This window comes from Girardinichthys multiradiatus, chromosome 12 (genome assembly GCF_021462225.1).
Source record: "Girardinichthys multiradiatus isolate DD_20200921_A chromosome 12, DD_fGirMul_XY1, whole genome shotgun sequence".
Taxonomy (NCBI): domain Eukaryota; kingdom Metazoa; phylum Chordata; class Actinopteri; order Cyprinodontiformes; family Goodeidae; genus Girardinichthys; species Girardinichthys multiradiatus.
The window spans coordinates 44,349,695-44,361,987 of NC_061805.1; the positions used below are offsets into that span (position 1 = coordinate 44,349,695).

General features: G+C 42.4%; 1 protein-coding gene across 3 annotated transcripts in view; it reads right to left on the minus strand.

Moving 5' to 3' along the window:
- The window catches only part of ksr2 (kinase suppressor of ras 2), a 212,795-nt gene that overhangs the window by 67,258 nt on the left and 133,244 nt on the right, over positions 1-12,293 (minus strand). For all 3 annotated transcript variants that reach the window (XM_047382133.1, XM_047382134.1, XM_047382132.1), the window contains 3 exons: positions 11,367-11,436; positions 5,104-5,152; positions 2,779-3,140 (listed from right to left, as the gene is read on the minus strand). In XM_047382133.1, coding sequence (XP_047238089.1) covers positions 2,779-3,140; positions 5,104-5,152; positions 11,367-11,436 — 481 coding nt within the window. The remainder of the gene's footprint in view (positions 1-2,778; positions 3,141-5,103; positions 5,153-11,366; positions 11,437-12,293) is intronic.

Sequence of the window (12,293 nt, forward strand, 5' to 3'; positions counted from 1 at the left end):
GTAGGAACATAGACCGACCGGTAAATCGAGAGCTTCGCTTTTCAGCTCAGCTCTCTCTTCACTACAACGGACTGGCACAGCGACCCCACTACTGTGGCAACCGCATCAATCCGCCTGTCGATCTCCCGCTCCATTCTTCCCTCACTTGTGAACAAAACCCAGAGATACTTAAACTCCTCCACTTGAGGCAGGAACTCCCCTCCAACCTGAAGAGGACAAGCCACCCTTTTCCGGTCGAGAACCATGGCCTCAGACTTGGAGGAGCTGATCTTCATCCCAGCCGCTTCACACTGGGCTGCGAACCGCCCCAGTGCATGCTGTAGGTCTTGGCTAGATGGGGCCAGCAGGACCACGTCATCTGCAAAAAGAAGAGACAAAATCCTCTGGTCCCCAAACCAGACCACCTACGGCCCTTGGCTGCACCTAGAAATCCTGTCCATAAAAGTTATGAACAGGACCGGTGACAAAGGGCAGCCCTGCCGGAGTCCAACATGCACCGGGAACAGGTCCGACTTAGTGCCGGCAATGCAAACCAAACTCCTGCTCCGCTTGTACAGAGACCGGATGGCCCCTAGTAAAGAGCCACCAATTCCATACTCCTGGAGCACCCCGCACAGGGCATCACAAGGGACACAGTCGAATGCTTTCTCCAGGTCCACAAAACACATGTGGACCGGTTGGGCAAACTCCCATGAACCCTCGAGTACCATGTAGAAGGTATAGAGCTGGTCCAGTGTCCCACGGCCGGGACGAAAACCACACTGCTCCTCCTGTTGCCGGGGTTCGACTATCGGCCGGACTCTCTCTCCAATACCCTGGCGTAGGCCTTACCAGGGAGGCTGAGGAGTGTGATCCCCCTGTAGTTGGAACACACCCTCCGGTCACCCTTTTTATGTAGGGGGACCACCACCCCAGTCTGTCAATCCAAAGGCACTGTCCCCGTCCGCCACGCAATGTTGAAGAGGCGTGTCAACCATGACAGCCCCACAACATCCAAAGACGTGAGGTACTCAGGGCGGATCTCATCCAACCCCGAAGCCTTGCCACCGCGGAGCTTTTTAACCACCTCGGTGACTTTAGCCTGGGTGATGAAAGAGTCCAACCCCGAGTCCCCAGCCTCTGTTTCCACCAGGGAATGCGTGATGGCAGGATTGAGGAGATCCTCGAAGTACTCCTTCCACCAGCCGATAATGTCCCCAGTCGAGGTCAGCAGCTCCCCACCCCCACTGTAAACAGTGTTGGCGAAGCACTGCTTCCCCCTCCTGAGGCGCCGGACGGTTTGCCAGAATCGCTTCGGGGCCAACCGGTAGTCCTTCTCCATGGCCTCACCGAACTCCTCCCAGGTCAGAGTTTTTGCCTCTGCCACCGCCCGGGCCGCGGCACGCTTGGCCCCTCGGTACCCGTCAGCCGCCTCACGAGTCCCACAAGCCAACCACAGCTGATAGGACTTGACAGCGTCCCTTACTGCCGGTGTCCACCACCGGGTTCTGGGATTGCCGCCGCGACAGTCACTGCAGATCTTACGGCCACAGCAGCATCGACAATAGATGTGGAGAACATGGTCCATTCGGACTCTATGTCTCCAACATCCCTCGGAATCTGGTCAAAGCTCTCCCGGAGGTGAGAGTTGAAAACATCCCTGGCCACGGGGTCCGCCAGACGCTCCAAGCAGACCCTCACTATGCGCTTGGGCCTGCCAAGTCTGTCTGGCTTTCTCCTCCTCCAGCGGATCCAACTCACCACCAGGTGGTGATCAGTGGACAGCTCAGCCCCTCTCTTCACCCGAGTGTCCAAAACATGCGGCCGAAGGTCTGATGATACGACAACAAAGTCGATCATTGACCTCCTGCCTAGGGTATCCTGGTGCCAAGTGCACTGATGGACACCCTTATGTTTGAACATGGTGTTCATTATGGACAATCCGTGACTAGCACAGAAGTCCAATAACAAAACACCGCTTGGATTCAGATTGGTGATTGGGAGGCCATTCCTCCCAATCACGCCTCTCCAGGTGTCACTGTCGTTTCCCACGTGGGCGTTGAAGTCCTCCAGCAGAATAATGGAGTCCCCAGGAGGGGCACTATCCAGCACCCCCAACAGGGACGCCAAGAAGGCCAGGTACTCCGCACTACCACTCGGCCCGTAGGCCAAAATGATAGTCAGAGACCTCTCCCCAACCCGAAGGCGCAGGGATGCGACCCTCTCATCCACTGGGGTAAACCCTAACACAAGACGGCTGAGCTGGGGGGCAACAAGCAAACCCACACCAGCCCACCGCCTCTCCCCGCGGGCCACTCCAGAGTAGAAGAGAGTCCAGCCCCTCTCGAGGAGATGGGTTCCAGAGCCCAAGCTGTGCGTGGAGGCGAGCCCGACTATTTCTAGTCAATATCTCTCGACCTCCCGCACAAGCTCAGGCTCCTTCCCCCCCAGCGAGGTGACATTCCACGTCCCTAGAGCTAGCCTAAGCATCCGGGGATCGCGCCGCCGAGGTCTCCACCTTTGTCTGCCGCCCAATCCTCTTTACACCGGTCCCTCACGGTTCCCCCTGCAGGTGGTGGGCCCACTGGGGGAAACATTATATATATTATTTTATTATTATATTTTTTCACTTGACTTCTTGTACTAATGTGAGTTTTAGTTTGCTACATTTTGCTAAAGCAATGTGAGCCTATTCCTTGACACAGAAGAAAGATGCAATAACACAGCATGTTCAGTCTAAAACAGAATTGTCTTGCCAAATTTTCTGTCCAACATAATGTGTAAAATCTTCTTTCCTACCTGGTGATGATGGCCAGGTGCGGCGGGCTCATGCACACCCCCATAAACAGCACCACATTCTCATGACGAGTGTTGCGGTACGCCATCACTTCACGTTTAAATGCCTTTAACTGGTCTTCGTTGTCCCGCTCAATGTCGATCAATCGGATGGCGACCTCTCCGTGCCACCGCCCATGGAACACCTTACCAAACCGTCCTTTGCCAATCATCTCTCCAATCTCCAGCTGCTCAAAGGGGATGTCCCACTCCTGTAGGAAGATGCTTGTCTGGCTGGCTTTGCGTGGGAAGTTGCGAGCAGACAAAAGGGAAAAATTCATCTCCTCAAACTCATCGCCGGAGTCCTCATTGTGGCCATCTTCATTCTATAGTAAAGCAAAGATCCCAAACTAGGGATTAGCACTGCAGGATATCAGAAAAACGTGCAATTGCGATACTATTGTTGAATATTGCGATGAAGATTTTCATCACAATGTCATCATTACTTATGGGCTTTAGTATCTTGTCCATGAAAAATATCCATCCATAGAGGGCAGTGAAAGTTGGCCAAATTTAATGTTTGGATATTTTAATCTAATATCCAACCATATATTGCATTCAAGCAGTTGTGTTTGCAATATTGTGCAAATACATATTATGATGAATAATGCAATTCAATATATTGTACAGCTCCACTAGACACGCACCAATATATCACTGGAACTGGATGATTTGAATGGCCTTGATCGGTGACTGCCTGGTCAGTATATCAGTATATACACCGGTTTCAGATCAGTGAATACACTAAGTTCCACCACGTTGCTCTAACAGCAATACTGTCCAGTGTGGACTATGTTAGTGAAGATGACTCAAAATTAGCCAGTTTAAGTATCAAGAAGATGTTTAAAAAGTTTCTATGTCATGTTGTTACATGCCTGTGGTTCATGTAGGCTGTGGAACACAGCAAGACATTCAGCAGATAATTGGAAAGCTGAACAAATTACAACGAAGATGCTCTATTTTGTCCTTATGACCTTACAGATTCCCCTCCTTGAACCGCCACCTTAACGTGGCGGAGGAGTTTGAGTGCTCGAATGATCCTGGTATACCTTACAGACTCTGTCATGGAAAATGTGTATTTGAAAATGTTGGCAGTCAATGTTATAGATAAGGTAAGCATTTATATTGTCTAGGATATACACCCGGAGACAGCTGTTTTTGTAATGTTAGCCCTGCTAACCACACCGATTGCTAATAAAAGATATTTAAAATAATTTAAAACATCAACTCTGTAATCATTTAGCCTTATAATGGAAATGGAAGTGACTGCTCCCCACACAAAAGCATGGGATAATCTCTGCTCTTACATTTGCAGTAATTTATATAAAGGTAAAACATAATTTTGTATTTGTTTTACTATTTACTTGTTTAAAAAAGTTACAGCTGAAGGAATAAAGGATTTCTTTAAGCAGTTTTTCTGTGCTAGTTGTACTTAGCCTTATGCCAGATGGCAACAAGTATCTTCTTCTACTACAGTTTTAAAAGAGAAAACACAATTGGCTAAAATTAGCAGGTGAGAGCTCAAACATCAGGCAGAACCTTTTCTATGCAAATTCAGTGCTTCAATACTAAAATATTTGTTTCACAGGTTTGTAGATTTGTCATATGGAACAAAAAAGGTAATGTTTTTTAGCAACACTTCTATCCAGCTGTTCTTGTGCACATTTTGTATTTATTTTTGAGCATCCAAATTTCCATTCCATTCAACTGGGACATAAATATTTAGATTATCAATAACTGTGAATAATTATTTTTCTAATTCGTAAGATGTATTTTTAATTGTGGTGCATTGTGGTGCATGCTGCATTGTTTGCTGTGTGTATTTGAAATGCAGACTGCTGTTCAGTCTGCTACCAAATGATATGGAGTTATGAATAGGGAAAATAACCAGAGGGAAAAAAGGTGGCTGATTTACTCTGATTTGATTTTAAATATAATGAACTGAAAGAGTGAAAATAGGCTATTCAAAGATGCCAGCTGGAATATCATTCAAAGCAATCTGCATTACATTTTCTCAGGATCTATCATGGTTACAGAAACAGAAGTGACGAGCAGCAGTCTCACTGCTTTTGACGCATAACTTACCTGGAGGCACCTCAGAGAGCCGAGGCAAATTATGCTAAATGGGAAAACCACGCAAATGAGTGTGACGAGCGATGGTGGGAGCTTTGTTTGCATTCCATTCACTTTCACCCACAAGTTCACACAACAATGAGAAGATGCAAAGCAACACGATAAGCAGAAAAAGTTTGAGTCACTTAAAATGAAATCGATCATAGAGGGACTCACATCTGATGTAGGTTCGACTTCGATTTGAAGCAAGGGGTTGCCCTCATTCCTGAAAGAAAAAAAAGTTCAGTGACCATCTAAGTATAATTTTAAGCAATTTTGAAGAAGTGATCTCTGAAGTCAAGTCATATCTGACATTGCTGTGGTCCTAACCGGAAATCGGCCTGCTATGGATAGATGATTCTAGAGACTGTGACGTTTGCAACCCCCTTTGGGAATAGAGGCTGTGAAAGGAAGGTGTGATGTGTTGGTATTAGTTAACATAATGTGTAGCTGAAAACTTTAAACAGTTCTGGCACTCACATATCCTCAGATTTAATTTTCTTTTTCAGATGTATAATGTTTTACCTTTTTTTTTCTTCTATGTGCATAGTGGCAAAATACAACTGGGTCCTTGAAGTTTTTTAAACTTTTTTTTATTGCTCTGATTGTAGATATGGTTAAGTCTAGGAGGATTAGATCTTCTCTTGTAGCTTTTAACAGATCAACATATCTGCTCTACTGGAATAGCATGATTTTTTGTCTTTCTTATTATGAAAAGAGGCTAAGAGAAATTGAAAAAATCATATTTATTCCCCAGTGGTACAAGAAATCATGGCTTACTAGTTAAATGCTCCTACACACAAGTATAAATTAAACATTGTTTCAGTCCCATTCACCTTAATGGTAATCCTGTTGGTGCAAATACTTGTGGCTCTGTGAGTTTGTAAAACAACCAGAAAAAAAACATTATATCTTAATTTTTTTCCCCCACTGAATACTTACAGTCAACTTAAAAGGCAGACAGTCTCTGTGTTAAATTATATAAATGTAACAAAAGATTAAAATATTTTAAAGTTTTTTACACATCTTTACCAGTAGTGCCATTTAACAGGTACAGTGCTGTGACAGTAAAAAAAAACATTTATGTTTAGGCAAGTAGCTATTTTCTAATAGCCTTCTTTGACTTATCAAGATCAACACCTCTACCGTACCTGAATGCTATGTTTTCTTGTCTTTCTCTATTTGACATCATATTTATACCTCAGAGAAACAGAAAGTCATCAAAAGTTCCCCAACATTCTGATCGACTTCATAAAGTTAAGTATAAATTAAATGAGGAAATGCTACGGTTATGTGTATTTTAATAGATTTTTTTAAAAGAGTGGCACTGATGATTTCATAAAAAAAGTATAAATTTTTTTTAATCTCACTGAAGGAATTTACCAAAATTAAAGCCTATATTTGTCTGCATTTTTCAGTGTGAGAAAAAGGTTTTTATATATCTTTACCAGAACCCCAAATTAATATGGAGACTTCTCTGATTGGGGATGTTTAGGCAGGAAAATCCACTGTACATTTGGATCTGATTTGTGTGTATAAAAAGACTGAAAAATTAAGTGTTTTTTCTGCCTAATTAAACAACAATTATTCACATCAAGATGTTATAAAAAAGAGTCATTGGGTTGTTTATTGTATGGAAATGTATTCTGTGCTGCTGCTTCACTGCACTGATTGCTGATTGATTGCACCTGCACCTGATAAACTGTGGTTGTCAGTGGGTGTGGAACAATCTTGGAGAAGCTGATATATTTGCCATTATACCTACAGACACTTTTTGTGCACTGGAGCGCGATGCAATAAATATGCTGCTAAGAAAAATTTTGATCTAAGCCTTGCGTGGCTGGATATTGAAGCTACCTGCCACCTTTCTCTGTGCGCAGGTCCGCTTTCAACAAGACACCAAAAGAGCAGCCATCTCGCCGATGTAGAATCCTTTTGTTAAACGCAAGGTCTGTTATTGAGGCCACTTCAATGACTATGAAATGAGCCATTTTCACAGCTTCGAGCTATTTCTGAAATTACATCTGCTTTATTTTAGTCGTTTCATAGAATGTGTCTTCTCTGTCACAGGGCCCTAAGAACCAATATCACAGAATATTGGAGTCCAACATGTTTTCTTCATTAAATTGTTTCAGAAGTTTCTTTGACTTAACATTTTTTACACTGCTTTTTCTGTTGGGTGGGGATTTGTTTTATTTTCATTTTCTCCTGCATTTTATGACATAAGCCTGCAAAATCATCTTTCAAACATGGTTTCCCCGATCACATTATAGAGGAAAGAATCACTGGGACACACCATTATTCAATAAATCATCAGCTCCAGTACGCAAAGTGGTATAAGGACAATGACAGACTCATGATTAAATTTTGAGCAGGGTGACATGTAAGAAACCCCTTTTTCATGACCTCCATTTTTTATCTCAATCTTTTTATTAACTTGAAAGTGCATTTTCACCCTGAGGCCCTATTAATTTCTGACCCCAGGATGTATGTCTTCACCTTCATGCACAGTGGGTGGCAATAACATGACTAACTCAAACCCTCAAATTCCACATATTTCACATTAGCATGTAACCTCTAACAACCTCTCCAGTGGTACATTAGCAATTGTTAACAAAGCATTCCTGGACTCTGAGCATAGACCACAGGTGAGGCAACTTATAAAATAATGTGATTCCTGTGGCGCCAGAGGTTCCTAGCACCGGTTCGATTTCTGTTCTAATGAGGGAATCCTGCAGGGCATTGAGGTCTGAAACAGGCCCTCATTAACCCTGGGATGAGGCCATTAAGGCCAAAGAAATCTGCCACCTGCTACTGAAAGAGCATAACAAGATGTGGCTTGGGAGGGACAATAACATTAATGAAGGAGGAATATAGGTTTTATAACTTTGCTAATGTATTTATATTTGTCAAAAACAGACAAAGTGAGGAAAGGAAACCAGTAGAATTAGAAAGTACTTCACTAAAGTCACAGAATTCAGAGACAGGAGGGTTTAGGATATTAGTTTGGATTGCTGAATTCGATTTTTCACTCACACCACTGCCTAAATCATAAAAATAGAAGTAAAGTATTATTTTTGGCTCCACAGAAGCCACGATAAACAATGTGATGCACTGATTGACTAATCACAGTGGGGATGTATATTTTACAGATGAGACTCCTAAGTGAGCTGCAGGAAATGTTGATACTTCTCAAATCATTTTTTGCATGTTTAATTCAAGAGCTCATATCATACCTAAACTCATATTCAATAATTTAGAATATTTGTTCCGATGAGGCTCATTTGTCAGATTAAAGGTACAACCTTTAAACATACCTTGCATTTAGCCCATATTTCTGTAATAAAACATTTTTTATTGCTCTGATGTAATATTCCAAACCAATATGAAATTAAATGTCGTATTCATTAGCTGTAATATAATAACAGCTGAAAATAATCATAACAGAAATAAAGGCTTGAAAACATCAGTCTGTGTGTAATTAATCTATATAATGTGTTTCACTTAGTGAATTGAGTTACAGAAATAAATGAACTTTCAACAGTATTCTAATTTATTGAATATGACTATCTGTATATTACATATTTTACACAACTTGCATCAGTAAACTGTAACTTTGTTGTTTGTCAGAAGAGGCAAAATGGGACGCAAAACGACGGCTATACTGACTATAAAACAAGAATTGTATGTGAACATACACTCACTGGCCACTTTATTAGGTACACCATGTAGTACAGGGTTGAACCCCTTTTTGCCTTCAGAACTGCCTTAGTCCTTTGTGGCATAGATTCAACAAGGTACTGGAAACATTTCTCAGAGAGTTTGGTCCATATTGACATGATAGCATCACACAGATGCTGCAGATTTGTCGGCTGCACATCCATGATGCGAATCTCCCGTTCCATCACATCCCAAAGGTGCTCTATTGGATTGAGATCTGGTGACTGTGGAGGCCAATTGAGTCCAGTGAACTCATTGTCATGTTCAAGAAACCGGTCTGAGATGATTCGTGCTTTATGACATGGTGCGTTATCCTGCTGGAAGTAACCATCAGAAGATGGGTACACTGTGGTCATAAAGGGATGGACATGGTCAGCAACAATACTCAGGTAGGCTGTGGCGTTGACACGATGCTCAATTGGTACTAAGGGGCCCAAAGTGTGCCAGAAAATATCCCCCAAAGCTTTACACCACCACCACCAGCCTGAACCATTGATACAAGGCAGGATGGATCCATGCTTTCATGTTGTTGACGCCAAATTCTGACCCAACCATCCGAATGTCGCAGCAGAAATCAAGACTCATCAGCAACGTTTTTCCAATCTTCTATTGTCCAAATTTGGTAAGCCTGTGCGAATTGTAGCCTAAGTTTCCTGTTCTTAGCTGACAGGAGTGGCACCTGGTGTGATCTTCTGCTGCTGTAGCCCATCCTCCTCAAGGTTCAATGTGTTGTGCATTCAGAGATGCTCTTCTGCATGCCTTGGTTGTAACGAGTGGTTATTTGAGTTACTGTTGCCTTTCTATCAGCTCGAACCAGTCTGGCCATTCTCCTCTGACCTCTGGCATCAACAAGGCATTTGCGCCCACAGAACTGTTGCTCACTGGATATTTTCTTTTTTTCAGACCATTCTCTGTAAACCCTAGAGATGGTAGTGTGTGAAAATCCCAGTAGATCTGCAGTTTCTGAACTCATACCAGCTCGTCTGGCACCAACAACCATGCCACGTTCACTTAAATCACCTTTATTCCCCATTCTGATGATCGATTTGAACAGCAGCAGATTGTCTTGACCATGTCTACATGCCTAAATGATTGAGTTGCTGCCATGTGATTGGCTAATAAGAAATTTGCGTTAAGGAGCAGTTGGATAGGTGTACCTAATAAAGTGGCCGGTGAGTGTACAGTGCCTTGTATTCACACCCAGTGAACCTTTTGTCACACTTTGTCAGCCATAGACGTCAGTGATTTTACGGGTATTTTATGTGACAGACCAAAACAAACATGTTTTTTTTTACAGTTCAATCCTGTAAAAAAAACTTTTAGAAGCTGCAAAGGGCTTGAGAATAGGGAGGAAGTTCACCTTCCAGCACACCAAAATCTCTAAAATACAGCAGAGCTACAGTAGTTTAGATCAGTGGTTTTTCAGGATCCTGTTATCAAGACACATTTTCCTGCATGTTTGGGTGTTTCCCTGCTGCCACAAACCTGACTTAAGTCAGTAGGTGATTACAAGGCCTGTGTCGCCCTTGATTGCATGCTCAGGAGGTAATGCAGTCATCTGAACCAGGTGTGCTGAAGCAGAGGTACGTCTCAATCATGAACTGTGGGCCCTGTGATAAGAACTAAGAACTACTAGTTTAGACCAAAGTATATTCTTGTATATAAGGCCCAGTCAAGTCCAGACGTTAATCCAATTGAGAACTAGTAGCTAGACTTTTAAAACTGATTCTAACAGTTCTAAATCCAATCTGACTTGCCTTAAGCTGTGTGCAAAGCTGGTCACTATATACTTCTATGAGATTACTTCTGTTTAAAAACATCTGATTTGGCAAAGAGGCAGACCTATAGAGGCAATAATAATAATAAAAACATGCATCTCTTTTGTCACATTGCAGAAGAGCTGCAGTGGAGCATAACAGTAAGTAAAAAAAAACCAACATGGCTAAATGAAGGAAATCATCGTTTGTGCCACATTGAGACAAATATGGTTATAATTGTGGCACTCCACTTCAAACAATCCTGGTACGTTTATCAAATGACAAGGCTCTTTTAATGTATGCACACTTTTATATTTTGCATTAATTCCCTTTTTATTTTGAGATTCTGTGGGCAGTGGGCAGCTTTTTCAGTACTTTGGCATGGATATGTCAAAACACATCTTATTTTTAAACCTTAACACACAAATGGATGTACAGTTAACATGCCGTTTACTGTAAATCCATAGGTCAGGTTTAATCATAGTGCATATAAATAAGAAATAAAATTAACTTTAGTATTATTTTCTGCTGATGTGTAACAAGCCACAATATCATTATAAATGACCATCTGCCTGTATAATAAGTTTCTCTTGTTTCCTGTGTAAGATTGAGATGCTAATCCAATTAACATCAGGGTCGAAAGGCATCTCATCACCTATCCTCCTCTTCCGGATGTTTTCCCATGACCACTGGCTTCCTCAAAGAGTCAAGGAAAATCCACTTGGCATCCCAAGTGTAGCGTGAACTAAAGGCCATGCTAACATTGGTCTCTGAGTAATCGTCATGTCGTCCCTCATATTGAAATTGTCACCCAAATATCTGTGCTACAGTAAGTCTGACTTGGCCTCTGACCGGCGGTTGGGGATAGAAAGAAAGAAGAGCTAGGAGGGGACGCGGTATTCTGTCAGACAAGGACAGAAAGAGGGAAAGAGATGGATGAATAACAATATGTATTCTACTCACCCTTGTTCAGAGAGGACTGGGTGCAAAATAACTTGCGGTGCTCTACTGGGAGGTGCCTCTGGAGTGACATCTGCAGACAATAAAGTTAGTGCATTTTAGAACGTATCCAAGTTATCAAAATTTTATGTGTATACACTATATTGCCGTATTGAATTCTGGTGTTACGATCACTTCCAGGGCTGCAGATGTATAAAGTTTGGTGTGGAGAAACTTGACTGGCCTGAAGAGTCCTGACCTCAACCTTCTTGAAAACCTTTAGGATGAATTTAAGCAGAGGCTGCAATTCTGGCTTTCTCATCTGACTGAAAACACTCCTCAACCTTGTGGAAGATGTTTACAGAATAGTTGCTATTGCTGGCAACAGTGGGTTTATCCACAAATTGGACCTCAAACAATAAGAATAGGATGTCATAAAAGCTCAAGTACATGTAAAAGTTGACATACTATTGGCAATATAAATTATTTTAGCCATATCCGCATACTTTTACTCATAAAGATTTCTTTTATAGAAAATCTACAGTTATTTTTCAGGAGTGTCTTCCTCTGTAGTTGTCTTCTAAGAACACTGCACTGCCCATGTAGTGTAAGAGTTCTAACTGTTTTGAGCATGAATAAAACCTCTGTGAGATTGTAGTGGTTCATAATCATGATGGCTGTTTGCTGTATATAGTAGTCTAGTGTCAGCAGTGGAGGCTTATCCATGTGGAGGGGCGAGTATGCAATTGTGTGTTTTGATCAAGGGAGGGAGTATTTAAAGGAGGAGTGCCCACATTGTTGTCATGCCAAGGCTATAAACTAATCAAATACCCACGTCTGGGTGGAAGCACCCCAAGTAGTCTAATTTATTTGACTTTCTGGCCCAGCAGATGCTATCCACATGAAGCCTTGTCACTACTGTGGCTACAACGAAAAGGATCTCACCAAGCT